The sequence below is a fragment of the Centropristis striata genome, chromosome 8, assembly GCF_030273125.1.
Source record: "Centropristis striata isolate RG_2023a ecotype Rhode Island chromosome 8, C.striata_1.0, whole genome shotgun sequence".
Lineage (NCBI taxonomy): Eukaryota > Metazoa > Chordata > Actinopteri > Perciformes > Serranidae > Centropristis > Centropristis striata.
This window is the reverse complement of record NC_081524.1, coordinates 29,675,791-29,703,570: the sequence shown is the minus strand read 5'-3', so window position 1 is coordinate 29,703,570 and position 27,780 is coordinate 29,675,791. Positions and strand designations below refer to the sequence as shown.

The 27,780-nt window shown below is 40.2% G+C and overlaps 1 protein-coding gene and 1 long non-coding RNA gene across 2 annotated transcripts in view; one reads left to right on the top strand and one right to left on the bottom strand.

Moving 5' to 3' along the window:
* The first annotated feature begins 595 nt into the window (after positions 1–595).
* The window catches only part of LOC131977045 (uncharacterized), a 31,243-nt gene continuing 4,058 nt past the window's right edge, over positions 596–27,780 (top strand). Inside the window, exons 1-3 of the long non-coding RNA XR_009394847.1 lie at positions 596–713; positions 902–1,029; positions 27,500–27,631. This is a non-coding gene — a long non-coding RNA (uncharacterized LOC131977045). The remainder of the gene's footprint in view (positions 714–901; positions 1,030–27,499; positions 27,632–27,780) is intronic.
* prdm13 (PR domain containing 13) lies at positions 19,118–25,886 on the bottom strand. Its single transcript, XM_059340301.1, has 4 exons — positions 25,568–25,886; positions 23,928–24,059; positions 23,691–23,811; positions 19,118–21,612 (listed from the first exon to the last, which is right to left on the bottom strand). The coding sequence occupies exons 1-4, from the start codon at positions 25,733–25,735 to the stop codon at positions 20,123–20,125; spliced, it is 1,911 nt and encodes a 636-aa protein (XP_059196284.1). The 5' UTR covers positions 25,736–25,886; the 3' UTR covers positions 19,118–20,122.

Sequence of the window (27,780 nt, the reverse complement as noted above, 5' to 3'; positions counted from 1 at the left end):
GGAAAGAAGGCAGAATCAGTGCGTGAGAGAGAGAGAAAGTGCCGTTGCTGATGCGGGACCAACACCGGAGCAAGCCTACGACACAACCGTCTTTGTTAAAACAGCAAGAAACGTTTAGACAGACCGCCACCATACCTGCTGCCGGTAGCAACAGGGCGAATGGAAGTGAGACGACCAGGAAGTGGGCGTGTCTCGGTCCTCGGAGTCTGAGGCCGCCTGCCATCTGCCTTTATTCAGACTCCTGGCAATAATTGGCTGCTGAGAGCCAGGTAGTTAAGGTGGAAGGCCACTGCAGCAGGCATCATCCTGCTACACATTTTTGAGTGAAATGATCAATAAATGTCATATGTTACACTTTTAGTGAAGTTTTTTCTATTTCCTGCAAAACTTGAAAAAATTAGGCGATTATTTTAAGAGGGTGACGTTATGCAAGTAATACACCAACACCCACAGCCATTAGTATAGCATTATATGTCAATCTTTGTTTTTCTGTGTTTTAATTGGAATGTCCTTAGCTCTTCAGCCAATCAGATTCTAATCTCAGGTAGAGGGGCGGGGCTTAGTTGTAAGACGCAGTTCACGGACAGTGAGAGCTATCAACGTCCAGTGATGAGTGATGAATTTATAAGAGTGTAAGAGTTTATGAGATGTCCAACTTTGTGATTTACGACCAGTTATCCTAACGGTTTGGACTTTTTGGTGAACTACAAGAGGTAAATATGAGTTTGCAAGCTGTTTTGTGTACTGTGACTATATGCAGGAGTGTAAAACAGTATTTGTTGCTAATCGTGAGTAGCCGTTAGCATTAGCATAATTGGCATTAGCTTTGCTCTGCAGCTCTTGTTAGCTCGTCATGAAATCGCCTATGGACTTATTGCTCAGCCGATTTATTTGCCTCAAGGGACGGACTGTTGTGACTGTAAGAAAGGACTGGAAAAGCCCTTTTGGACCACATAAAGAGCTGTTTCCTTCCCGCTGGTGTGCTCAGGTTGATGGTTCCTGCTGTGACTGATGACTATTTCTGGATTCGTGAGTACAAGTGCAACGGCCATTATAGTTTTAGGCCTCAATGTTCCCAAGCTTCAACTTAGGCCAGCAACAGTGTTTTTATTTGGTTTAATACAGAGTAAGAGTGTGTGTCAGTGAAGGCCCACCAAAAGGTTTTTCTCACATGTTTACATGTTAAAGGCGACAAGGAGTGGTGATTATGAAGTATAAAAGAGAGGTTAAGACTCAAAATGTCAAATGGTCATAAAGGAAATTGTTATTATCTAGGCATGTTTATCATTTGGCATGTGATCTGAAATTATTATTGTGTATCTGAAAAACCATTGACTTAAAATATTTCCATTTAATCTGAAGTGAACTTGTTTGTGTCATATTTTTAAGGTATAAAAGCCAGGTTTACATGATTATTTAAGAGGTTGAATTACTTAAATTGCAGGTCAAATCTTAAAAATAGTGAATAGCTTTTGCTTCACTTTCTAAACATGAAGGGAGGCACCACCAGTAATATAAAAGTTTTTTAAATGTACCTTAACTAGGCCTGGGACGATAACAAATTTTGCTGGACGATATATTGTCCCACAAATTATTGCCGATAAACGATATTATTGTCAACATGATAATATATCATAATAATGCACACCCTTTCAAATACAGTACACTTTTATTTCTCAGTGTTTTTTACCATTGTAATTGTAATTTTAAGAATGTTTAAATATCCTAAATAAATAAAACAAACATTTTTTTTTTTTTTTTAAAGGGCAGCATTAATTTTGTGATGTAGCAAACACCACTTTCTGTGAGCGCACAGCGTTTATATTTACTTTGTCGACCAGTGTTGACTGTCGGGACGAAGGCTCTGCATCTCCAGGTGCAGTTTTTTTCCCCAGCTGGGAAAACTGGGTCGGGTGGTTCTGCTTTAGATGGGCATGCAAGTTTGTTGTGGTGGCTTTTTTTGTTGCCACCACTTTTGAACAAATTCGGCATACAGGCTCGTCCGTGTGTTGATGGGCTCACCTTTTTCATTCGGTTTGAAACCGACATATTCCCACACTGGGGCTGTGGCATTTGGCTTTGCAATCATCTTTTTTCCTCGCGTTGCTCCGCACGAGGCTCACCTGCTGCACTCTGTGTGTAGCCAATGCTAGCGGCCCAGCCTTCCCCACAGAGACAAAGAGACTGGATGACTGACAGGAGGGTTCACTCCGCTCATTCTGCTATGGAACAAAAGCGCCCAGGTGCTGAGATTGAGCACAGAGTGAACCCTCTTGTCATCCAGCCTGCTTGGAGGCAACAGACGAGGAAAACAAACATGCATGCGCATGGCGATATATCGAGGCCGGCAAAATGATTGAGTTCATTTAATTTATCGTGCGATTAATTGATTTATTGATTATCGGCCCAGGCCTAACCTTAACACAGGTAAGAGCGCCATCGAACATTCAAATTAATCAATTAGTACCCCATGATTAATGAATAGTACTTTTGCCTGAAATGCACATCCCTATTAGCTACGTGGGGCAGATGTTACATAACATTTAGGAGGATCATGTTGAGAGCCCCTCAAGACTTGTTTTAACTTAATACTATGGAATAATGTGTTCTGTCTATTTTTTTTTCACACAAAAGTCAAAGACAAAAGAAATTTCTTAAAATTACACCCAGTCCTTCTCACTTACTAAAAACTCCAGATTCTATAAATATGCAAATATTTTTATTCCAAAGGTTTATTAGCAGCTCGATGCAAGAAGTCTCCTACTGCCTGAAAAGCCAATTCACAGTGAATGTATAGTGGAGTTTTCAAGTTGCCACATCATTAAAGTTATAAATTAGACCATGGTTGGCTCCAAACAAGCCGTTATGTCACAAAAAACATCTCATGCAGCCAGGTGTTAAACTGAGATTTTAGAAACTTCCCTTCAGCAGATGAATGTGAAAACAGCCTTCTATGATCAAACTCTTCATACATTATTCTGCACAGTGAAGCTCAGACATGAGAGTCAGGCAACAATAGGCAAAACACATTTCTGACTGAAGTTTAATGTTGATCGGTTGTTTTTTTAATGCATTAAGTTTGTGAAGCAGAATTTGTTTGCATCACAGCAAATGCTTTGTTTAAAACTCATGTATTATGTCTCTTACTTTAAAGGCATGGTCCATCCAAAAACTTTTTGGTTCCCTCAGCTTTTGTTGTAATTTAAGTTTAATTTGTCTGGTGTTTAAGATATGTCTCCCTAAATGTTCTGCCTCCACAAACGAGGAAAATGTAATTGAATCACTGATGGTTACAATGTTTAAAAATTACATTATATGAATTATAAGATGCTTGTTATTTTCCATTACAGTTTCTCTGTTAGCACCCTGTGGAAAGTTTTCATAGTGACTGTTTCATCAGTTGAAAGTTCAATAGATCCAAATTAGTCACTGCAAGGCCTATGCATCATCCAAAGGAACAAGAGCAGTGATTCTGTAAGGACATGCTGCTGCTGAATTTATTCATAGGTGTTTTTTCAATTCCATGAGGTCCATTGTATTGGAGTGACAGCAGACATCTCAGCAACCAATATTTCAAAACCTGGACAATATGTTTTCTGTAATTTGGGTGGCCTGGCACTTGATCCATTTGGCAGCAGACCAGCTGACAGACTTACTAAAGCTCTGCACATTCAATAGCAGAGAGAAAGACCTGAAACACACTTAAGAATAGCACAAATTGTGTGTGCACTGGTCAATGTGTGTGTGTGTGTGTGTGTGTGTGTGTTGAGGTAAAAGAAAGAAAAAAGTTTTTTGCACCTGTCAGATGATGAGATGTCTTTGATTTAAAGGAAGAAATTCCAGCTGCCTTCACTATTCTCCAAGATGATAAGACAACCTTGAGATTTTAAGCGGCATGTTTTTGTAGTTGGTAGTGACAGAGGACTAAGGACTCTTCATCCTGAGACATTGATTTGAACTTGTAAAGAGACAATAACACCCAACCACAAGTTTTCTCTGATTGATTATGATGTGAGAAAGCTGCCACAGGATTTCTATCTTTGTACATCCTGTTCAGCTGGTAGATGTGGTTATTGATTACTTTTTTATTGAGTATTGTCGTTGTAGTTGTCCTTGTGCCCGTTCTCTCTGAACTTCCCTCAGGAGGGACATTTGCAGCAGTAAGAACAAGAAACTGGCACAACCTTGATGACAAATGCTCTGAAAACTCGTTGATTTATATTTCTGGTATTTCATGCTGTTGAACCATCTTTACCATCTTATTTTATCTTTTTTAACATTCTAGTTAGCATGGCGTATTAAGACCCCCTCCAGTCACATTTTAATTTTAATGTCATTCATGTGTCGGGGTTTTAGGATGAGCCCAGGAACCGTTACTGCAAATACCAAAAGAGTTTTTTCTCCTCAACTTCAATTGCATTTTCACATTTCATTGTCATGTAAGTTAGCACATGTTGTGCAATATTAGTGTTGTTATTAGATATGTAGCAACAGTTACACATTACAGATGACCCATTTTTAAGTTTGTGAACGTTTTCTGTTTCTTATGTGTAATAAGCTGATAAATATCAATATATTTTCTTTGAAAGGGTGTGGTTATTTCAGGTTAATAAGGTGCTTGAATAATATTTAGTTGTCATGTTTAAGTTCATCTTAATGATATAAAATGTCAATTAATTATGAAGTTAAAATCAAGCGGCAACCTCTGGTACTGAGCTGTGAAGCCTATGCGGAAGTATAAAAAACTGCAATTCCTCGACTGGCTGCTTGAGGCTGGCTGCAGAAGGAAGCAAGTTAGATTGACTCTCATGTTAAAATGTCCGATTTCACAGTAGAAATCAACATGTTTACAGCCTGGTTCAAACAATGCCTCTACTCTCAAAAGCTGATTTCCCCTTCCACGACAACTCGGAGGGGGGTGAAATATTTTATCTCTCACTCGTTTAAGTTTAGAATATTCTGCATAATGAAGCGGGTCCCCACTTTGAGTGACAGGTGACAAAGCTGACGACACTAGCCGCTAGGTGTCTGTAACTGCTAATTCACTGGAACCTTTCCCTGTCAGAGAGTTTTACATGCAAACATCGGACTAATAACAACAACACCACTTACTGTGGGGTGAGCTGTACCACTGCTGTACAAGAAGCCCATGCTCCAGTTTGTTTGGTGAGTGTAATTCTTATTTAAATTTTATTTATAAATGATCAATTATTAGCGTTCACAGTAGTTTGTTAGTTTGTTTGAATGAAATAAGATATGATTAAACTGGCATGGTTATTGAAGTCATAGTAATAGTGTTATAATTTATTTTTGTAATACTTAAAATCAAAAGGTGTCTATGTGTCTGGAAAATAAAGCTTCACCGTGTTAGTATGGTAACATTATACAATGTTATGATGACTAAACTAAAGTTTATGCTACACTCGGCCCAATTGAATCCTCCTGTGGTCCTTTTTGACCCCAAATCATTTTTATCATACCATTAATATAGGTTAACTTTCATAGAATTGCTTGAAATTTTCAGCATGTGTGCCCCTCTGCATCCTTTTATACATAAGAAAATAAATATATTTCAACTATCTTCATACATTTTTACGTGTTTTATACATTTTTATAGCACCCATGGTCCTCAGGGGTCAAAAAGGACCCCTTGACATTATATATTATATAAACATTTTATATCAATGTGTTGGTCATGAGTTGCCTTCAAAGGTGGAAAAAAAAAGTTGTTCATCAATCATATTTTTCTACATGTCCTAAAATCAGTCTTGTGTCATGGGGACCCTGAGAACCATGAGTGTGAATCTTTTTTTTTTTTTAATTTTTGCTGCCATCCAAAAATGAACAATGCTTTCAAAACACAAGTTTCAGTTAAAAGTTGACATAACCTACTCTGTGCATTTCCATCAAGAAATTGTTTTCCACTATTACTATTGAAAAATTATTCAGGTTTTATTACTTTATTTGTCTTGAAATGAGGCCTAAATTTGTATAATTGACTAAAATTGACCAATAATAATGAAAAAAATGTGAAAATTATATATCAATGTGTTGGTCATGAGTTGTCCTTTTTGACCATGGGTCCATAGTCGACAGGAGGACTGCACTGTGTGTTATTACAGTAATGTCTGTATTATTAAAACGTATCACATTTTAGCATGGTTCAGAAATAACGGAGTTTGTTATTAAGACTCAGACTGTGAAATATTCGTTAACATAAAATTTGAAGGTGTACAACCCCAGACTTTACTTTTTTAAATTTAATATCACTATCAAAACAGGCATTTTGATATTAAAACACTCCAGAATCTGACTGATTGTGATCAACTCTAGTTGACACATAACTTTAAGCCTGAATTTCAGGAGGGACTGTGCAAAGCTGTATAACGTTTACTAACAGGCTATATTGAGAGTAGTTAATACTGTTGGATGTGTTCGGTTATCCTAAACATTAATCAGTATATGAAAACTGAAATGAAAATTAAGCCTGTCCATTGTAACACATATTTTACTTACATTTCTATTTGTTTGTGTAAAGTTTTCCTCTGCAGGTGATCCAAACTTAAATCTGTTGCTGCTGTAGTGTTTATAAGTATTTGCATTAAATCATATTAAAAGCACCCATTTATCAGCTTCCTGATTGTATTATCACATTATTGAAATTAGACATCTATACCCTGGAAAAAGAGTTGAGCATAAATGCTAAAGGTTATTATTATTATTATTATTATTATTATTATTATTATTATATATTATGAATCTAACATTTTCACTTAGTAATGAAGACAACGTTAGCTCAAATGTAAATATAATTTATTAAAATGCATAAAACGGTGGGCAATATTTAAGACCATACAATGTAAAGGCAGGTTCTCCATCATGGTTAGCAGCTTGACCTGCTGACCTCCCCCATGCTGCTGCTGCTGCCGTCACAGTGGATGAAGAAGACAGTAACTAAGTACAGTACAGTAACTAAGAGTGCCTAATTAATGTTGAAAATACTAGTGAGACACACGTAGGATAAAATAGAAGAAGGTTTAGTTAGTTAAATTTAATTTTAAAAGTTAAATTTACTGACAATGTACTGAAAGAAATGCATATAAATATAAAATGGCATTTCTTTCTTAATTGATATTCCAGATAATAATCCAAGCCAGCCTGTGATTGTCACATCATAACGGTATATGCATACTGTTAAATAGCGCTGTGGCTGATTATCATTTTACACGTTAACCGACACGCACAGACAAATCTGCACTGAGAAGCAACTCGCAGATTTTCAAATGTATTAAGTTTGGGATAATCATACCTATGAGTAGAAGTTAATAATTGGCAAAAAAATAATAATTTTAAGCCAGTATCAATCCAACATCTACGGTAAGAATACTAACCTAATTACATATCACTCAGCTAATAATAAAGTTTAATCAAGGGTCATCCAAATAAACAACTTCTAGCTGAAGTAAAATTGGTGGATAAAGACCAAGATGGCGGCGCAAATACAACGCGGGGCTCAGTGTCTCTCCAGATTCTGCTTCAGTAGTATTCTGTCTTTTTGTTTCAAGTCTGTTCCCTCAGAACAGTCCTGCCCATGTCACCTATAGCCAACAAGAGCTCCTGGATATTCGTGCTCATAATGTGCACACTTTTTTCGGCAATCTTCGGCTCATACCAGAGGTCGCCAAAGCACTGGAGGCTACCAACCCTGCTTCGCCAACAGGAAGTGCTCGCAGGCGGCATCAAGACCGTAAACAAAGGCGGGGGAAGAGAGGAGGACTAAGGGCTAAGCTAAGTCTAACTCCTCATTGGCTGCCACTACTCAGTATTTTCTTTGCCAATGTCCGGTCTCTGGCAAACAAGATGGATGAGCTGCAGCTGTGGATCATCTCCCACAACTGGATTAAGGACTGTAACATCATGATCTTCACAGAGACGTGGCTCAACAATGGCGTCCCCGATAGCGCGATTGAGCTAGCGGGGCGTTGTGTACTCCGGGTGGACAGAACGGCTGATGAGTGGAGTGTGTTTGCTGCTCAGGCCATCCTGGACTCAAACACGGAGATTAACACCTATGCTTCTTCTGTTTTGGACTTTATAAACATCAACATAGACAGTGTCACCACCCTCAAACAGATAACATTCCCAAACCAGAAGCCATGGATGAACCGGGAGGGCCGCCTCCTGCTGAAGGCACGCGACACTGCTTTTAGATCTGGTGATGCACAGGCCTACAGCGCATTCAGGGCCGACTTGAAGAGGGGCATCATGAAGGCCAAGCACAGCTACAAGCTACGGCTTGAGGAGCACTTTACCAACTCCGACCCCCGGTGCATGTGGCAAGCCATCCAGGCCATTTCGAGGCCACCAACACCACCCCACAAACAGACAGCGTCTCCTTGTTAGACATGCTTAATCACTTCTATGCTCGTTCTGACAGGGACAACAAGGAGGCAGCCATCAAGGCTGTGCTCCCTGCAGACCAACAAACCACTCACACGTCCCCTTGTGCTTCAAGACCACATCCATTGTGCCAGTGCCAAAACAGTCAGCTGCTATGAGCCAAAATGACTTCTGCCCTATTGCACTAACCCCCACCATCATGAAGTGCTTCTAGAGACTGATCCTGGCTCACCTCAAAACGAGCCTACCACCCACCCTGAACCCTTTCCAGTTTGCCTACCACCAGAATAGGAGTACTGATGACGCCATCTCCATTGCACTTCTCTCCACCCTCTCCTACCTGGACAACAACAACACCTGTGTGAGAATGCTGTTCATTGACTTTCACTTCAGCATTTAACACCACCCCTCCTCCCTCTGCAACTGGATTCAGGACTTTCCGACCAACAGACCTCAGTCTGTCAGGTTAGATAACCACACCTCCTCCACACTAATCCTGAACACTAGTGTCCCACAGGGTTGTGTGCTGAGCCCTCTCCTCTACTCCCTCTTCACCCATGACTGCGAACCAGTGCATGGCTCCAACATCATCACTAAGTTTGCAGATGACACAACGTGATTGGTCTCATCACCAAAAACGACGAGACAGTCTACAGGGAGGAGTTCCATAAACACCAAAAAGACCAAGGAGATCATCGTGGATTTCAGGAGAACCAACAGAGGCACACACACTCCCATCCAGATCTATTGAGCTGAGGTTGAGCGTGTCTCCAGCTTCAAGTTCCTGGGGGTCCACCTTTCCGAGGATCTTTCTTGGTCTCTGAACACCTCCGTCCTGGCTCTTCTTCTTGAGGAAACTTAAGAAAGCCCACCTGTTGTCTCAAATCCTGGTGAACTCGTCAAGGCTGTTCACATCAAGCGGTGTCTGCGGAGGGCACGCAGCATTGCCAGGGACAGCTCCCACCCAGGCCACGAACTGTTTACCCTCCTCCCCTCCAGGAGGTGCTATAGGTCCCTGCGCTCCAGAATCAGTAAGTTCAGGAACAGCTTTTTCCCCTCAGCTGTCACCCTGCTGAACTCTACACAGAGGTGACCCACCTACTGTTACTGTAACTGCCTATATTTATGACTATTTATTATTATCCATACTATGACTGACATTTAATGTTCATCTACCTGTACCTGCTATACTGTACATTCTTTCCTGTATATATTTCTATAACATATTAATTCACTGGATATCTCCTATAGCATATTCGATTCATACCTGCACTATATTTATATACTCTGTTCAATTGTACATACCCTTGCACTTAACTACTCTGCACTTCTGGTTAAATGCTAAACTGCATTTCATTGTCCTAGTACTTGTTACTCTGTTCAATGACAACAAAGTTGAATCTATTCTACTCACTCAGCTCATAATAAAGTTTAATCAAGGGTCATCCAAATAAACACTTTCTAGCTAAAGTAAAATTAAATTAAAATGCAGGTTAACTTGTTTGCCTCATGTAAGTGTCCATAAACGTTATCCTAATTCAAGGTAACACTGGCGACATTACTGCAAGTCTCGACAAAATCTGTTTTTCATATTACCGTAATTATGTATCTAAAACAAGTTAAAGCTGGTGTGATAAAGTTTCAGAGTAACTTACCGTGAGTAAAGCAGTGTAAGCTGGGACGACACCAACAGGAACAGGAACATCACGGCAGTGTTAGTCGGCGAGCTGTCTGGCTGCTGTCCGTCCCTCTGTAGCATGTAGCCTAGCTTGTTAGCTTCGCGTCCGCTAGCTTGGTAGCTTGGGCGGAGTCAACTTTGCCAAGATGGCGACTGTGGGTACGCCCACAAAGCTTCATTTGCGCTCTTTAGAACCCTATGGGTGACGTCACGGAGGCTAAGTCCGTATTTTATACAGTTTATGGTTAAAATGCATAAATAATTAAATTAAATATGTGCCTTTAAAAATGTATTTCATTGCTGTATTAAGAAACCTAAAAAAAAGTAGTTGTTGTGACGTATGAGAAAGAATGACCCTGAGTAATATTGCCAGTTCACCTGTCTCTGAAGAGGAAGAGAAGAAGAGAGTGCGGGAAAGTGAGCAAAAGGACAATGGCATTGACTGAGCGTTGACAGGCCGACCCGTGTGATGATTATTACAGACTGCTGTATTTAGGGTGTGTTTTTCTGTAAGCTGCTCGGTAGTTACGACGCTGTCAAGCGAGTGAGTTTGGGAGTTTGCTACAGTGTTTTACTACAACGTGAGCCAACTGAGGTAGCTTAGCTGTCGCAATCGTGGAAGTGACGTCGCCTGTGTTTTCCTCTGTGTAGACGTCGGAACTAACGCGGACCTGCGGAGCTTCAGCCAACGTTTCGGGGGTTTCCAGTGCTGAGGATAGACTTTCCATGCTGTTTAATGAGGCTGAGAATCCCGCTGCTCGTTGCGGTTGTTATCTCATTTCTTTATGAGCTCCAACGTTTAAGCGTGCCACTGCCAACGATTGTAAATGCAAGCTTGCTTAAAATACCAACCTAAAACAAAGAGTGCACTCAGGTTGAACTACTGAACTTATAAGGCTTTTATTATTTTATTATTTTTTATATGAGTGTTTGCCTTAATTTGCATTTACATATTTGATAACACAAAAAAAGTAGCTGAGATGTGTGTTTGTGTGTTATTGTTTGATGTTTAAGTTATGAAGGCGATTTCCATATTGGTGTTTACATTTTATTAAGGTTTACAAAACCAAGATAAATCCTGTCAGCCTCTAAATTTATTTACTTGAGAGTTAGTCATATTAGTAACCCTCGACAGTTAATTTACAATGAGATGTCTCTTTTACCAAATGATAATGAAAAAAATTGTGTTTTAAGGGGATTGAAACTTAATTAATTGCTTCATAAAGTGAATCCATATATCACAAGCCAATGGTAAAAGAGTTATATACGCACCACATTCGTATGCTGATTAGTGCCATCCATCGAGCTAGCAGCATGGAGAAAGAAGCCAAAGTAAGATTCTGCACACTTTTATGAGCGGCGCGAGTGCACAAAATATAGAGAATCTTAAAGGCTGTAAAATGTTTCTTTTCATATTTTAAGTTACTTGAAAAGTCACTTAATGTACAGTGTTTATTAAGTGCAAGTGCAAATGGAAGATTTCAAGTTTATTTAATAGCTTTAAATTAGCTTTTTAAATGTGTGACACATTCATAGACTGAAATACAAAAAATAATGGATGTAGTCACAGTGACAACACCGATTGGTATGTGGACTCCAGTAACCTCAGCCAGTTATTGTAGTCACCTGTTAAATCATGACACCGACACCGTTTAATCATAGACAGACTGGAACTAATACAAGCTTGCCCTTTAAAGCATAAGATAAAGCTGTTCAAATGAACGTAATGTTTACTGTGACAGTAAACACACAGATCACACTGCGTACTGGAAATGTTGTTTGCTTCTTACAAGAAAATCTCTCTGCAAGTTCTGTATTATCTGTTAGTAACCAGTGCTCCTAGTGTCAAGGAGAAGATCCCAGTGTTAATGGAAGTGCACAGTATGAAGGTTTTCTGCCTCATGAGACATTCTAAAGCCAGGTCTCAACCTGGCCATGGCTCTCTTTGGAAAGGTCATGGTTCAATAAAAGTGTTTCACTGTGACAAACACTGACTCTCCTGCTTGCATGGACATAGGATGTCTTATCTAAAAGGAAGAGAAATCCTTTTGGCTTTTTTATCTATGGCTGGAATGCAGAGAATCACTGCAGAACATTTAACAAAAACACACATAGATACACACGCACACCAACACTGATGGAGATGCCTTAGCATGTGATGTTTATAGCTGGCATACAAACTTTATTTTTAATGTTCTTTATAATTAACCTCCTGTTTATCACATGAGAAACTGCTGAATAGAGGCTAAATGATTTCACACCACAGTCAGTGGGAGAGAGAAAGAAAGGACTTTAACTGAACTCTGTATCTCATTCCAATGCACAAATGAGAATTTCCATTTTTTGTTGTTCTTTTGTCTCCAGTCTCATTCAACCATTTAAACCGGATAAATGTGATGTAGTAAAGAGAAAACAACCACTTTGTCAGATACAGGCTGTCAATCATCTTTTTTTTTTACCACAAGGAATCAATCTGTGTCTGAGCATTTAAAGACCCCCTTCAGTGAAAACCAAAACGTGTTAATATGTCCATGTTATGTTTTATGCCCCGGTAGGATTCTGATGGTAAGGATATCTTACATCACATATTTAAGAAACCAATATTGTAAACGTGCGGTCTCAACATTGCGTATTATAAGCTTATGGAGATGAGAGGCATCTGAGGAGAAGAAGGAGAAGATGTTTCAGCAACTGGCAGTAACAACGTCAGATCTGCATATCAGGAGGCGGCCATGGAGTTCCACGCTGCCATGTATGCTGCCATAACGTTCAACCAATCTTGAAGCAGTATTATGGTGCATTTCCACTGTACTCTAACAATTTGCTTGATCTCGCACCCTACTTGTTCAGCTTGGTCCACGTGGCCAGGTATCCCAGCATGCTTTGTACTCGAATATAGTCGTATCCAATACACGCTAGTCTGGTCGCGTGCAGTGGGAAAGCTGTGTTACTCTGCTTACTGCAGTCAACCACGTGTTGAATAGTGTGACAAGACATTTCATTCAAAACTTAACCTCCTCAAGAATCTCCTGAACCAGTGTCAGGGCCAGTGCCCCTCTTACACTAAGCATGTAGCTGGCTTTGTTTTTTAGTTTTAGTGAATGAATTATATGAAAGAAGACCTTCTCAGGCATATATTGGTGTAAACTCCAACCATGTCATGATATCTTGTCGGGAAGGGAGCTATATAATAGACCAAAGGCTTAATTTTTTCAAAGGAAACAACTGACATGGTTATTTTCAAAGGAGTTGCTTGACCTTTAACCTCATGATATCTGACATAAAATTAACTGTATGGGTACACGCAACTGTCTTTACAGACATTATGCTAATCCTGTGGAGTTTGGGGCAAAACCTAGCCTGGCTAACACCAGAACAAATCTCATTGGAGATTAGGTCTGGACACCTTCAATGCATTTCTCCGTAGAGGAGGTGTGGTTTACGATCCTCCGGAGCCGTTTATTGGGCGCTTAGAATGTCTATCAAAGCGTCTGTAGGTAGCTCTTAGCCAATCAGATCAGTTATACCAGATGACGTAGTAGAGCAACAGAGATGGATGTTTGTTGTGTGTGTGTCTGTGAGAGAGTGTTGCTGCTGCTTTGCTTCTCCAGTTCTCGCTTTCTGCAAGATTATTTATTTTCACGCTTTATTCCCCCTCATGTCATTCAGCCACACACATCCACTGATTTTATGGGCAATAAACAAGCTGCTGCGGGTCTCTGGGGGCTCCGCTGTCCCCCGATTCGGAGCGAGATCACCGGCGGTGACCGGCGGTCTCACCGGCTCGGCACAACGAGCCGCAGAAACCGCCCGTGCGGCGCTAATAGCCCCGCTACCGGTGATCTCGCTACGAGCCGGGGGACAGCGGAGCTGCCGAGAGACCTTTCGCCTTTCAACTTTCGCTCTAAACTATTTAAAACACCATCTACAGCTAAAGAGAGTTTCGCGTCTGCAGCAGCCATGTTGGATCCGGAAAGCTTCCAAGTGCCGAGTAGTACGCGTCATCGTCTCACCGTCCCTCCCCGCTCTGTGATTGGATCCCTAAAACAGGGCTAAGATAATCGCCTTGTTTCCAGACCGCCTGGAGGTTCGAAATCAAATTCGAGCGCGCAAGGCAGTCTGGGTATACCCAGGCTAGGCAAAACCATGCAGTACAAATGTGTTATTTTTGCATATTATAAAAATTCTATCTTTGAATATATGTGATTACTGAGGTCACTTAACTACCGAACAGGATTAGGGCCAGGTAGGAGAAAAAAACAATGGGAGGAGGGGGAAAAATGTAGTAATGAAATGACGAGAATAAAGTCAAAATACAATGTCGAGAAAAAAGTTGAAATGCTGAGAAATAAGCCAACTTTTTGAGTTCAGTTAAGTAGACTGCAAGCTAACACCTGGTTTTCCTCATTATGTGTAAAAAATTCACATAAATTACATAAAAGCGGATTTTCCCAAAACAATCGTTGGTTGGTGGTAGCTACAACCAAGAATAGCTCAATAGTTGTTTCTCTAAAAACAATTTTCCTCTGATGACTTATTTACTCATGAATAACCATTCTGTGAATATCTTTCCAACTTTACAGAACACAAAGAAGTTGACTTTATTCTTCTCGTTTTGACTTTTCTCTCAAAATCATATTTCAACTTTATTTTTGTCATTTCGATTTTTTTCTTCTAATTCTCTCATTATTTTTTTCCTCTAACCCCAATCCTCTTCCGTACCAAACAGTCTTGTAATTTAATAAATTGGGTATCATTGGAAATTCTGTGTATTCACTGAGCCCAATTGTATTCATGTGTGACGATGGCCCCAGCCTCTACCCCTATTTTGAAAAGGTCCTTTTTGGATACTTTCAGTTGAACAAATTCTTCAATGAAACTTCCTTTTCTGCTTCACAGGGTCCAGCCTCACTAGTTTTAAACCCAGATATGACTCTAAAATATCTGCCATCTTTATTAAGTCCCATGCATTGCTTGGTCAGTTGAGGCAAGCAGCTGAAAAGGATTCCGATGATCAAGGATACCCACATCAGGCTTTAGAAGAGACTGAACCGTAGCCTAGAAACAAGTCGGCCACAGTGTGGTGGTTGGCCTGCCGGTGAAGTCTGGTTTTGGATCAAATTCTAGGCTGGGAGTCAAACTCTCTCAATCAAACTCTTTTTTTCCCAATGTTCCCACTAATGAACGGCACTAATTGATTGAAAACGCTGGTGGGAGGGGATGAGCAAGCAGGGTGTTATAGTGTGAGAGAGTGAAGGGGGTTTGAACACAAACAGCGTCTGGACCCAGTCCAGACTGATGTGGGGGCCCACAGCAGAGAGCCCTGAGTATTGTACATAAAGGAGAGGATATAATACAGGGTACAGTGAACACAGGGCCACAGACAGCTCCGACCCTCTTAAGCTGCTCTCCTGCTGGGAGTGAAAACCCTTTGGAGTAAATTACAATAATCCCTGTGGGTTGAATCATGGTGTGCATTTGTGGCCAATCATAATGAGAGTACATGTTTGGTTTACATTCTGGGGAAATATTTTATGTGCATCACACTGGCCTTTTCTTCTTTTTGTCTTAAAATGACAAAACACAATGGAATAAATCTAAACCACCAAGGAAGTTATTGCATCTTGTTACATTCAACTGCAAAGAACTTCTTCTTTTTCAGCTTTCTAGCCAGCATTCACTGAACTCTTCTTATGGTAAAAGTGAGGTCACTACCTCTGTGGGAAAATCTAATTTCAATGCTTATACCTTCAGTCTTATTCTTTCAATCACTATCAAACCTTTGTGACCAGAAGGTGAACATAGATCAACCAACAAATCAAAAGCTTTGCTTTTGCGGTGGAGTTTACTATCACAGGCACCTGACTCGCACTCAACCTTCATTCAACCGTCCATTTCACCCTCACTAATAGAAAAACCTCCAGACATTTGGACTGCTCCACTTTTGGCAGTTGTTATCTGGAAGGATAAGGCCAAGTATTTCAGAGACAGAGTCAAAGCTTCCAACTGAGTCCATTGACACCAAACAGACTTGTTTGTGTAGTAATCACGGGTAAAGAGTACTTGCATATCTGATTTTTGTCCAACTCGTTACTCTGTGTGGCACTATGTATTAAATATAGGTATTCAAGGTGTAGTTTTGTAAGTGTCAGGGGGGAAAAAAGCCCAATTCTTGCTTAAAAAAAAAAAAAAAAAAGACAAGAGAAGAAGCTGTGCAGCTGTGTGAGGCACCAATCTAGTTTGACAATGCTTGCCTTTATAAGTATATTGCTATTTCTATCTATTTTGTAAAATGTAAGTCAAATATTTAGAGCAACAGAGGACTTTCACAATATTTTCACCAATCACACTGCATGCAGGTTAATTCTTATATTATGAATGCACTAAATTCAGTTTCAGAATTTTTACACAATAGATCATTTAATCACTGAAAGTCTCAAATGGTCAAATGATGCATTGTGTCTTATTAACTTTTTTACTCCTTGATTCTAATATTTTGAGTCATTTTGTGCCCTAGAACAGGGATACCCAACTTGCTTTTGCTAAATGAAAGGAGGCCAGAGGTCAGTTAATGATCAAGAATTAGTAATCAGGATTTCAATTATTTGGTTATTATCTTCTGATATGATTCTTGATAGTGGAGTGAATGATCATTTTTGCATAGTTTTTCTCATTTTAATTTTTAAAAATATATTAAAATGATATTATAATGTTATTTGACACATTTTGCCTTTTGCAAATATTTCTCCATTTCCAATCACAGTATTGCACTAGTCAATTCTGTGATTTTGGTAAAAGTTAAATAAGTTGTGCATCCCCATCAAAAATATTTATCAGATGAAATGAAGAAACATTAAAAGGTCCATAATGCAGTTGCAGCAGCCCTGCACAGGTCAGTGTACGCAGGGTTTTGTTTTGTTTTGTTTTTTTGTTTTTTGCTTTAGCTATTATGATGCTTTTTTATGCAGTCTGGTACTTTATTTCCATTCAAAGTACAAAAAGTTTCATCGTGATTCTACTTACTTTCGAGGTGATTTAGAAATTGGTCAGAGGGCCACATCACAGGTCAGATTTGGTCTCTGGGCCATAAATTGAGTGTCAATCAGTGTATGTAGTTGAGAAACTAACAGCAGCTTTTACAACTCCATTCATTTTTTCCATATAGCATTTTCAAAAGGAATGTATTGCTCCTTGAGTTGTCACACCACACACACACACACACACACATATATATATATATATATATAAGGTATAAAATATCAGATGTATAAGCCCTGGACACATTTATAACCCAGACACTATGAAAGGAAGAAGAAAAATGTAGATGTGTATATGTGTGACTGCCTCGTGCTATCTGTATTTTTGAGTTGAAGGCTTCTTCCAATGTCACTACCATGACAATGTGAGGTGGGAGAAGAGATTGAATATAGTGATGCACTATAGGCAGATTCATTCAGATTTCACAAATGGATTTAGTATGTTGTATCAGGGTCACAACTATCTTTACTGCCTGACTACATAAGGTCATCCACGATTTCACATTTCCAGGGACTATCATTGTAATATGTCTTTTCCTATCGTCTGTTCTGATATCTCAAGCAGGGCTGCAGTAGTTTTTCTCTCCTGTTTAGTGAAGTGAAAGGTGTTTGTGACTGGTCAGTAGGATACAAGAGAATTGAGAGCAGCCACATACCAAACCTGCTGGGGCACACAAACAGGAGGGAGCAGTTTTTATTTTACTACCTCAAAAAACTCTTCATTAGGAAATAATCAAGATTTTATAGTAAAATGGAACCGTGGTGAAAGCAGTGTGCTGGAGTGTGACTAAATGCATTACTCAAGTAAAGTATTTGAGTACAAATATCAGTTATTTGTACTTGTTACTCCCCTTTGATGTCATTTTATTCATCTTCACCATATTTTACAAGCATTGCATTTTTTTTGCTTGACATAAATTTGACAGTTTCTGTACAAATCCAAACGATGAGCTTATTTAATGTGAATCTTTGATAAAGGTTAAACTAACAGCATGTAAATTAAAATTAGCTGACAAAAGAAAAATTATAATTACACATGATGTGAGTAACACTGACAGGAGAGGTTTTTTTTAGCTTTGATACCAGTAGTGGATGAAGTATTCTGATCGTTTGCTTGAGTAAAAATAGCAATATCACAGTGTAAAAATACTTTGTTACAAAACAACAAAAAACTACAAAATAATTAACATTAAGGTATTCCTATAGCACCAAAAGTAAACGTTATGCCGCATTTCAGAATAAAATATATTACTGAATATTATTATTTGATGCATTCATGTGTACATCACTTCAGTGATGCAGCTGATAGAGGTGGAGGTGTAACCATAGACTGTACAAAAATAGGGTGTAACCAAAAAAAAAACATAACCTATCTACAAATTCAGATTGATACAATATATATATGAATAAATAAATGTAGTGGAGTAATAACTTAATACTCAAGTATACTATCTCAAAATTGTAGACAAGAGCAGTTATTGAGTCAATGTACTTAGTCTCATTCAAACACTTTGATACTGTCAGTTATACAGTGATACTTTGAGTTAAGTTCCTTTTTATAACTAACAGCATTTTTCTACATTTCAGAATAACTGTTTTTATTGAGTTTATCATCAGAGTGCCTTATTATTATTATTATTATAATTAATTATTAATAATAATATGAATTACAGGGGGGGGGGGGGGGGGATAAAAAGACATTGCACCATTATAGCTTACCGCTGATCAGCTGTGCATCAACATTTTTTATGCAAACAGGCCCAGTGACTGAGTTTCGTGCAGGATAATAACTGTCCGACGTGTCCGTCAAACACAACATCACACATAATGAATATTGCAGAAACGAGACCACATATTTGATATTTTAAATTAAATTTATTCAAAAACCAACGACTTAATGGACGGGAGTAAAATATTGTGCTCATAGACAATATCACGTATAAACAAACGTATACAACACTTCTCCACTGAAATGTGAAATATCATACTTTACACTTCTTTACATAGGCTATAACTGCAATCAATACAATTTTCTTTCTCTAGAAATAATTCGTTAAATTAACTGGGCGCTGCTGCTGCTGGCTGCTTCTTTAAGAACAGCGTGGCCTCGGCAAGAAAGTGCAAATTTTAGTACAGTGTGTTTGTTACTCAGTGAGGCGCAGGGGATGGGATGAAGTTGGATTTTAATCATTATTACGCATGTGTTTTGTCGGAATGAAATACCCATTGCTGTTTTTAAAGTGCAACTGGCAGTTAAGAAGGGAATGTGGGGATTTTTTCCACAATTAAAACACAACAAAATAAAAAAAGAATTATATTCTTTTGCAGCTTATTCCCAGAATGCGTCATATATCAAGTGTGATGGAATGTAGTGCTGTTTGTTTTTTAATCAGGCCTTTTGTTAAGTCTCCCCTTTCTTTCTTTGTCATTACAAAATACAATCGCTGCTTTTATGACACTGCAAAGTATATATCTTAGGTGAAATTTATTCGCATATTCAGCCTTTTCTTTCTTAAAGCGACTGAAAATGTCAGTGATGTGTCATCCTTGTTGTTTTGTGTGCTTTGATGGGTTTGTTGAATAGTCAGTATTTTAAGACGCAGTGGATAAAAACATATTTCCCAATTTGCATTAAAAGTATGAAACAAATATGGTTGCATTTTGAATAAACTGTCTGCAGCACCAGACTTTGTTTTAGAATGGATAAGAAGGCGTGCCAAATCCCACAGGCAGAGCAGAGAGACATTGTTGCAGTGAAGGAGCGAGACAAAGAGCGTTTGACCTGCCCCATTATTGTGACTAACGACTAAATACATGGATTTTTTTCTCTATAATGTCATGGACAAAACACCAAACAAAACAGCGAATTGTCATTCAGTTTGGAAGATTTGGTGTCTTGTGCGCTCTTGGGACTGAAAGGTAAAAAAAAAAAAAAATCAGGATTCATTACAAGACTAAATGACATGTTTTCTTGTGTACATAATTTAAAGTCAATGATAAAAACATCTCAATCATTGTTTTTGCTCGACTCTTGGTCGCTCTGGTCGTCGGTGAAGCACACGTCCACGTCACTGTCATTATCGCTCTTTTGCTCCGCGTCCTCGAACAGGCCGCCCGGTTTGTCGTCCAGCTTCTTCACGGTCTGCCCCGGGTGTCTGGACTTGACGTGCCTCTCCAGGTCCCTCCTCCTCACCAACACCTTCCCGCAGAAGTCGCACCTATAGGGCGTGTTCCCCTCCGCGTGGAGCCGGATGTGCTTGTTCAGGTTGCTGGGGTCTCCAAACGGCCTGAAGCACACTTTGCACTTGAGCGGCTTGTAACCTGTGTGAGTCCTCATGTGGATTTTCAGGCCGTATTTCCTGGAGTACAGCTTGCCGCAGTACAGACACAGGTGTCCCTTTTTCGGTTTGCCAGACCCGGCGTTGCTAGCGCTCCCGGCCGGCAACGAGTCCAGCCTCGTCCGGTTCTTTTCAGCGGCGATTTCTGACAGCTGTTGCGTATGCATAGCGATCTCCCGGTCGATGTTGGTGATTGAGCCCAGGTCGTGGTTTAGTGAGGGCGCACTAAAGTAGGACATGGACTCCGGGTACTTGAGGAGGTTGCTGAAGTGGAATTTAAGTGGATAGTAAGGTGAACTGTACAGAAGCTCCCCGTTATAGACAGTCAGGGGCATGAGTGGGATGTTACAGTCTCCGCCATACGTCTTGACACCATCGAAGTGAGGGAGAGAGAACCTCTCAAACTGAAGTCCAGGGGGCATCTGGGGATACCGGGACGGGGACAGGCCGGGGTGCATCCGGCTCTCCACGTGCTTAAACGCTGAGGTCTCCTCCATGTGAGGCAGCAACGGGAAACCTCGAATGGCGTTTGCGCACGGTACCATTGGAGCTGCGGAGTCCATAATTGCAGGTGTGCACTTGGGGGGGTGGCTCCCTACGCCGTTTAGAGTCTCACCGACATTACGGATAGGTTTCATGTTCCCAATGAGTTTGCTGAAACCCAGGCCGCTCAGCTTCCCGTTTGCGTCCTCTCTGGAGGCGTCCGCGCTCGGGACTTTGGAGATGCCGGTGGGTTTAAAGGCAGAGCGCACACCCGGGTGGAAGCCCATGCTGCTCAGCACTGAGGAGGTGGCGCCGAGGCCGATGATGTGTCCTTGGTTTCTGGCTGAGGTAACGCTCATATCGAGGGCCCTGTCCTGCTCCTCTGAGCTGCTTTTCTTTGACACTTTGTGTAGAAACGGCGAGGTGGAGGAGGACACCGCCCGCCTGCCAGAGTCTGAGATAGAGGAGTTACTGTGAGCGCTCCTCGGAGAGCTGGAAGTGTTCGGGATGTCTCCAGACTTTGGCGACCTGCTGAAAGTCTCCGTGCCTCTGGCCTGCTCGCTGTTCACAAACCCCCGCCCGTTGCTCAGAGCGCAGTGGAAGTGGACGTGGGCCTTGAGCGTGTTCGGATATTTGAATATTCTCCAGCAGTACCAGCAGATGTAACGCTCCTCACCTGTAGAGACAGAAAACATGACATTAATTATCACATGGATGCGGATCATTATTTGGCGTCACACAACACAGCGTGACGCCAGATAATATAATTACATGACCATTTACAATATATTACCGTGTGTAAAATGCCAGGGCTGTGCGTAAAATGAAAATAACAGGTTTGGCCACGTGTAGAGAAAGACCTGTCAGCGACTATACGGACGAGTGCCCCCCTCCCCCACTACCACAATAACCATACAAAATGCCCACATAAATTGAACATAAGGTGTACCACAAATGTAAAATGTACAGATTTTGCAAGCGTTGGTATAAAAATCAAGGGGTTATCACCCTAACAACTTTAAATGTAGCATTGAAGTTCTATTTAAAATGTCCCTTTAAAGAGTGCCAGTCACTGCTGCACATCACCTGAGATTTAAATGTAAGGATAATGGATAGGATCCGGTTTCTAAGATCTGGTGCCAAATGGTAATAGACACAGGAGGCCGTTTTAATGACCTCCAGCCGAGCACTCAGAGGTTAATATAGATGTAATGATTTTGTAATCCTCATACGGGTCATTGTTTATGATCGCCATCAAAAGAGCAAACGCCCTGCCCAATCTGGCGCTCACAAACCGATGCATTGAATGCGGTACTTTCTCCCTGTCTGTGCGCTTTCCCGTGGAAGTGACAGCAGCTGTTGCTTGAAATCGCAAGTCTCCAGAAACAATGGCGCAGGCCCATCTGTTGACGCGTAATAATGGGAGCGAGCGTATGTCCAGGAGCGCACACGGTGTTGGGCCGGAGAATCAGGGCAATATACACCCCATATAAAAGTTAGTATTCATTAGGCCACAATACCTTGACGCACCCACCTAATTTACCGTGAAGCACTTGTTTTTGAATTTATTTGCTTTTGAATACATGAATATTAATGACGCGATGACATTTGTTAACCTCCGTCTCGCAACTGAATCAGCAGCCTCTTCTTCTTCCATGGTCGCTCAGACACGTCGATTTCTGCTTTTAATTGTATTTTTTTAAATGTGCTTCAAGCACCGTAATTACATTAACACGTTTTTTTTCTCTCTGCACAAATCTGATATTATTTGAAGCTTCGCCGTTTTTCTTTTGAATTCATTCAATTAGTTAAGAGGCCCTTCCAGGTCCATATAAAATAAATAATCCAAAAACCATCGTCAATTGATGGAATTTCCTGCTAAGTATCTGTTGAAAATAATATTTTTCTTTTTTTTTAAACGGATTAGTTCCTGCTGAACTGGTGTTTTGTTCAGATTAGGGGATAATCCCTACACGCAACAGCTACATTTTCATTAGCAACCCAAACATACAGATTAAAACTCCAAACAGACTGAGGACAGTACGCCAAACAAGATATCATCATTTATTATCAAAGGGAACAATAGCTGTGTTTATTGAAGCTCGGATTGGAATATAGTGCCTCAATAATTTAGCTTTTATTTGATTTCCTATATTGTTTAATATTCTTGCTAATTTAGCAAAATATAGAATTATTAGTGGCCCACACCAAATGATTAACTTTATCTGTCTAAACACCGATCAGATCATTGCTGCTTTACAGCTGCATTTATAATGCCATCCCATTATTCAAACGAAATTTCGTTAATTTCTTATCTGTGGTCTTTGGGGTGTTCTACAATGAACACGTTTGTAAATAACAAAAATAAATGAAATGAAATAAATAAATAAATAAATAGGCTGCCTGGGGGAAAAACAACATCCAATTGATTTCAATCTGTGAGTGATAAAGAAGGGACATCATATTGGCAGACATTTAACTGTGCAGTGATGGAACCCTCAACATGTCGATGTTGTGTCACTGTCATTGTTGCATTACACCAGAATTATCATTATAAGCAATAAAAATCGTTTAGAATATATACATATTTTCATGTGGAATTATTAGACCTGTAATTATTATTATTATTATTATTATTATTATTATTATTATTATTGCATTTTCAGTGCTCCACGTGTTCACAGAGCTCATCATTTTCCCATTATTTGCACACAGGCGTTTTGTAGCCTACCATTATAAGCAGTGTGTTTTTACCTTTCTCGTCGTGCGTGGGAGTGGCCGTGGTGGGGATGTCGTACCACTGGGCCAGAGCGTTGGAGTACCAAACACTAAGCTCCTCTCCTGAAGGGATCTCTCTCAGCACGCGGTAGAATATCTTCGAAAGGAGAAGAAGAGGAGCAGAGAAGTTAACTGAAGTGTCCAAATAGAAGGAACAAATGTGCCACTGGCCTGTGATGATGTGATGGCCAGTGTGATGTGATGACAACTCACCTGTCCTCCAGGTAGGTCTGATACAGCCTCCAAGTTCTGCTCCTGACTGTTCCTGGCGGCGCGGATAAATCCGATCCAGTCTGGCACAGGACAGCCCGACTCATCTACGAACTCCCCCCGAACCAGGCGGATCTAAGCCGACAAAGGGACGTTGAAAGTGAGCGTGAGCTTTATAATTGATCATACAATATCAAAAGAATGATGAGAGATATAAACACCAATAAGAAGTCTCCCATCACAGACAGAATATCTAAATTACTATTTAACTGAGAGCAGAGCAGGCCTTTTATTTATATTTCATTTATTGCGCAACTTCTGTTTATTTCTTCCGTTTATTTATCAACCGCACTATTTACTATTTTAATGCATTTATTTGTTTATTCATATTTTTATTTAACGAATTTTCTCACCACTATTGTCGCCCATGACTATGTACCGTATTACCTGGAGGTGCTGCGGCCACGCATGATGCAAACGCGCTTAATGCGTCTTTATCCGCTCTGCTGATAATTTACTAAAGAGAATGACACTCGGGCCTAATTGACTTGATATGGGAAACGAATTTGAGGAGTGTCAGAGCGTTTCTAAACTGTTCAAGGACATTAAAGATCGAAGCGTGACATTTGACACAGAGATTGCACCTGATGATCGCCGGCAGCCCGGGGCCAGGCATTTAGACGCATCAATCACAAGCGCTGACAGCTTCAACAATAACAGGGTGCGGTTATAGATGAGCCGCAAATTGTTTACTCCCGTGTGTGTGTAAAAAAAAAAAAAAAAAAGAAAGAAAGAAAGTAAAAGAAAATAAATTGATGTTTGAAAGTTTGCTTTATTTTAAGTTTCTCTCTTTTTTTATTTCAAGTCTGAAGACTTTTATTTTGTAATTCTTCTGGACTTTTAAATATTATTTACCATTACGTTGCTTTTCGTGAGAATAATCCCAGTCCAATATCATGCATGCAGTTAATTTAATTTGATCTTCGTTCATCAGTGTTATTATAATAAATATTTCCCGTGGCCCCAGGCTGCGGTCTCGGCCTCTGTGCCATCTTTCTGTGGCCGGATTACATTAAAATTAAACGGCTCATCGGGATAACAGGCCCGCCGGGCGGCTGAGGGCATGAAATCCCACACAGCAGCCCGGCTGCCCATTAGGCCGGTTAGACTGACAAGTCGGCCACTAATGGAGCTCAATTATTTCCAACCTGACAGGCCAAAGCAATTAATAAGCGAAGGCCCGATGGATATTGACAGTGCAGCTTAAATATACAAATCAGTCCTTTATTTTTAATATGACACACAAGGAAATAAGAAGCAGTGTGTTTATATAGGCCTATTAATATGGCTATTTATTTTAATCAGAGGCGTGAATTAATCTTAAAAAAATAGTGAAACTATTTTCAAAAGTTCTTTCATGCATTTTTTTTGAATAATGTATTGGTAATTAATGCACATCATTTGATTAAAAAAATATATAGCTATGCATATTTTAATTTAAAGCACCCGCAACACCTCAAAAAAAAAAAAAAAAAAAAAAAAGAATAAGACGCATATTTTGCGCAACGCAGTCTAAAAAACATAAACTTAACTTTGCAGGTTTGCATTTTTATTGAAAAATGTTCCCAGTGTTCTGAACTTACCTTCTTCTTGGGTCCAACTTCTTTACGGTCCGACACGTACTTCCCGAGTTTGAAGATGCCCGGTACCGGTCCTATCCGGAGCCCGGCCGGGATGCTGCAGTCCGCAAACACACTGACGGTGGTGGACGCCCGGGTGGCTTGCATGGCGTGGGGTGAGATCAGAACCATGAAGACTGGATGGAAAACCGAGTGAGAGAGCGCAGGGAAGGAGGTGGAAGAGGAGGAGGAGGAGGAAGAGAGGATGAGGACCGGCCGATATCCGCCCTCAAAGTGACGCGGTGGTGTTATGCTCTCCGGCTTTTCTAGTGATGGTGAAGGTAGCCCCTCCACCCCACTCACCCACTCTCCACCCCCCCACCCCTCCCGACCTCTCCAGCTCGGGATGCAAGGAGGGGGAGGGGGAGGGGGGGGGGGGGGGGGGGTGCAGAGAGGTGATGCTGTGCTGTAAGGTAGTTTAAAGAAGAGGGGGGAGCGGTCCTGAGTCTGCAGCAGCAGCGTGTGAGTGTGAGAGAGTTGGGCTCTCCCAGCAGCTGTGAGGAGAGGGGAAACGGGCCGGCATGGTCACATGGGGACTTTCCCTCACCCCGCCGCATAATGAATTGCTCCAAAACGGTCAAGAGACACAAAGGGCCAGGCGACCTTCCCATCCCCAAAATCCAATTTGTCAAGGGCAGAGAAAAGAGGGAGCAGAATCAAAGGTCCAGAGAGACCATTAATCCTCAGCATGTGGCTTTGTCCTCCAGACAGTTCCGATATTTTAACTGACAAATCCACTGTATAATTTATCCATAAATCCTCACCCTTTTCCATTCTTCCCTTTCAGGCCAGCTTTTGGAAATCAGTGGCTACTTTAAATCTACTTGGCTGGCATTCTTTGGTTTTTATCAACTTCAAAGCGCTTTATTCTCCCTCCTCCTTTGTGTCCTTAGTTTAACAAAAGAGCAGGAAAGTTTAGAGGACTTGTTAACTTCTATTGACTCTCGGCGTGTGCCGGGTGGAGATCAGGCAGGTACTGAAAAGCAACCAGCAGCAGGAAGAGAGGGAGAGCGAGAGAGAAAGAGAGGGGAGAAAAATAACCATCAGGATCTTCCCAACGCACACACACTTGTGGTTTTCTTGTCTCGTCAATCATTTTATGATTTAATTTGGTAATAATTACATTATTTCACATGATGTTTTAGTGCTGAAATATTAATTTATAATGTTTGTTAAAGCAGCTCCTCTGAAAAAAACAAAAAACAGGACAATTATTCCTACATTCAGCAAATATCTATACGGGAATATTTTGTTCATAGATTATTAAGACGCTAGTGGAAGATCAGAATTATGAGGACTATGCAATATATTAATTTTCAGTTTAATATGGTCCCTTTAAATCTATAATCAATCCGAAAGGGCCAACGTCACTAAAGGAATATGATGGATTTTTGAAGTCATTAAATGATTGATTCAAATTATTTTTAATTGACTTCACTGTTTGTTTGTTTGTTTGATTGATTGATTGATTGATTGATTGATTGATTTTACAATATCTTAAATAAAATGTCCTGTAAAAACATGTATCATGTAACATGTATATAAACTTTGCGAGCTAAGAAAAGCAGCTCTGTTTTCAGCTAAGTGGCTTTTTAAGGGGTTTCATACCATTTAAAATAGGGGGCATTATTACATTTAAGCTCATTGGAGAAAAAAAAGAGACTCAAAATAGCCAAAAGTGGAGATGTGTGGTTTTCCTTGTAAAACTAAGTCAAATTCAGCATTTATTCCAAATATAATTTAGTGTCATCATATTCAAGTGATCATGGACATACTCTCAAATAATATCATAATGCTGATTTTTTTTTTTCAAGCCACATGACTGTAATGACAAACTGATCCAGAAGCCTTAAATGATTAATTAACTTGTCTCCAACATGTGTCTCTGTGCTGCAGCTTTTTTAAAGTGGCTGGAGCCTTTTGATGCTGAGCTGATGAGCTGAAGAAGAACAAGGACCTGTGGGCGATCAATTCAGACCATGAACATGCTGACCTCTGACCTGCACTCCGGACAAACAGCCTATGCTGGTGATACCAAACATTTCTTCATTCAAGAAATATGAAATATCCAGAGGTTTTACACCCCCATGCAGTGTATAAGATGATGTTTAAAGAAGGATTAACTTAAAGAACGAATGAAACAGCACAAAACATCAAAGAATTCAGAGCCTCATTCA

Coding starts and splice junctions, on each gene's coding strand:
- prdm13 (XM_059340301.1), bottom strand. CDS start 25,735: ATGGTTCTGATCTCACCCCACGCCATGCAAGCCACCCGGGCGTCCACC. Junction 23,812..23,927: donor CAGACCTACCTGGAGGACAG/GTGAGTTGTCAT, acceptor CTCCTTTCGAAG/ATATTCTACCGCGTGCTGAG. Junction 21,613..23,690: donor TCCCACGCACGACGAGAAAG/GTAAAAACACAC, acceptor CTGTCTCTACAG/GTGAGGAGCGTTACATCTGC.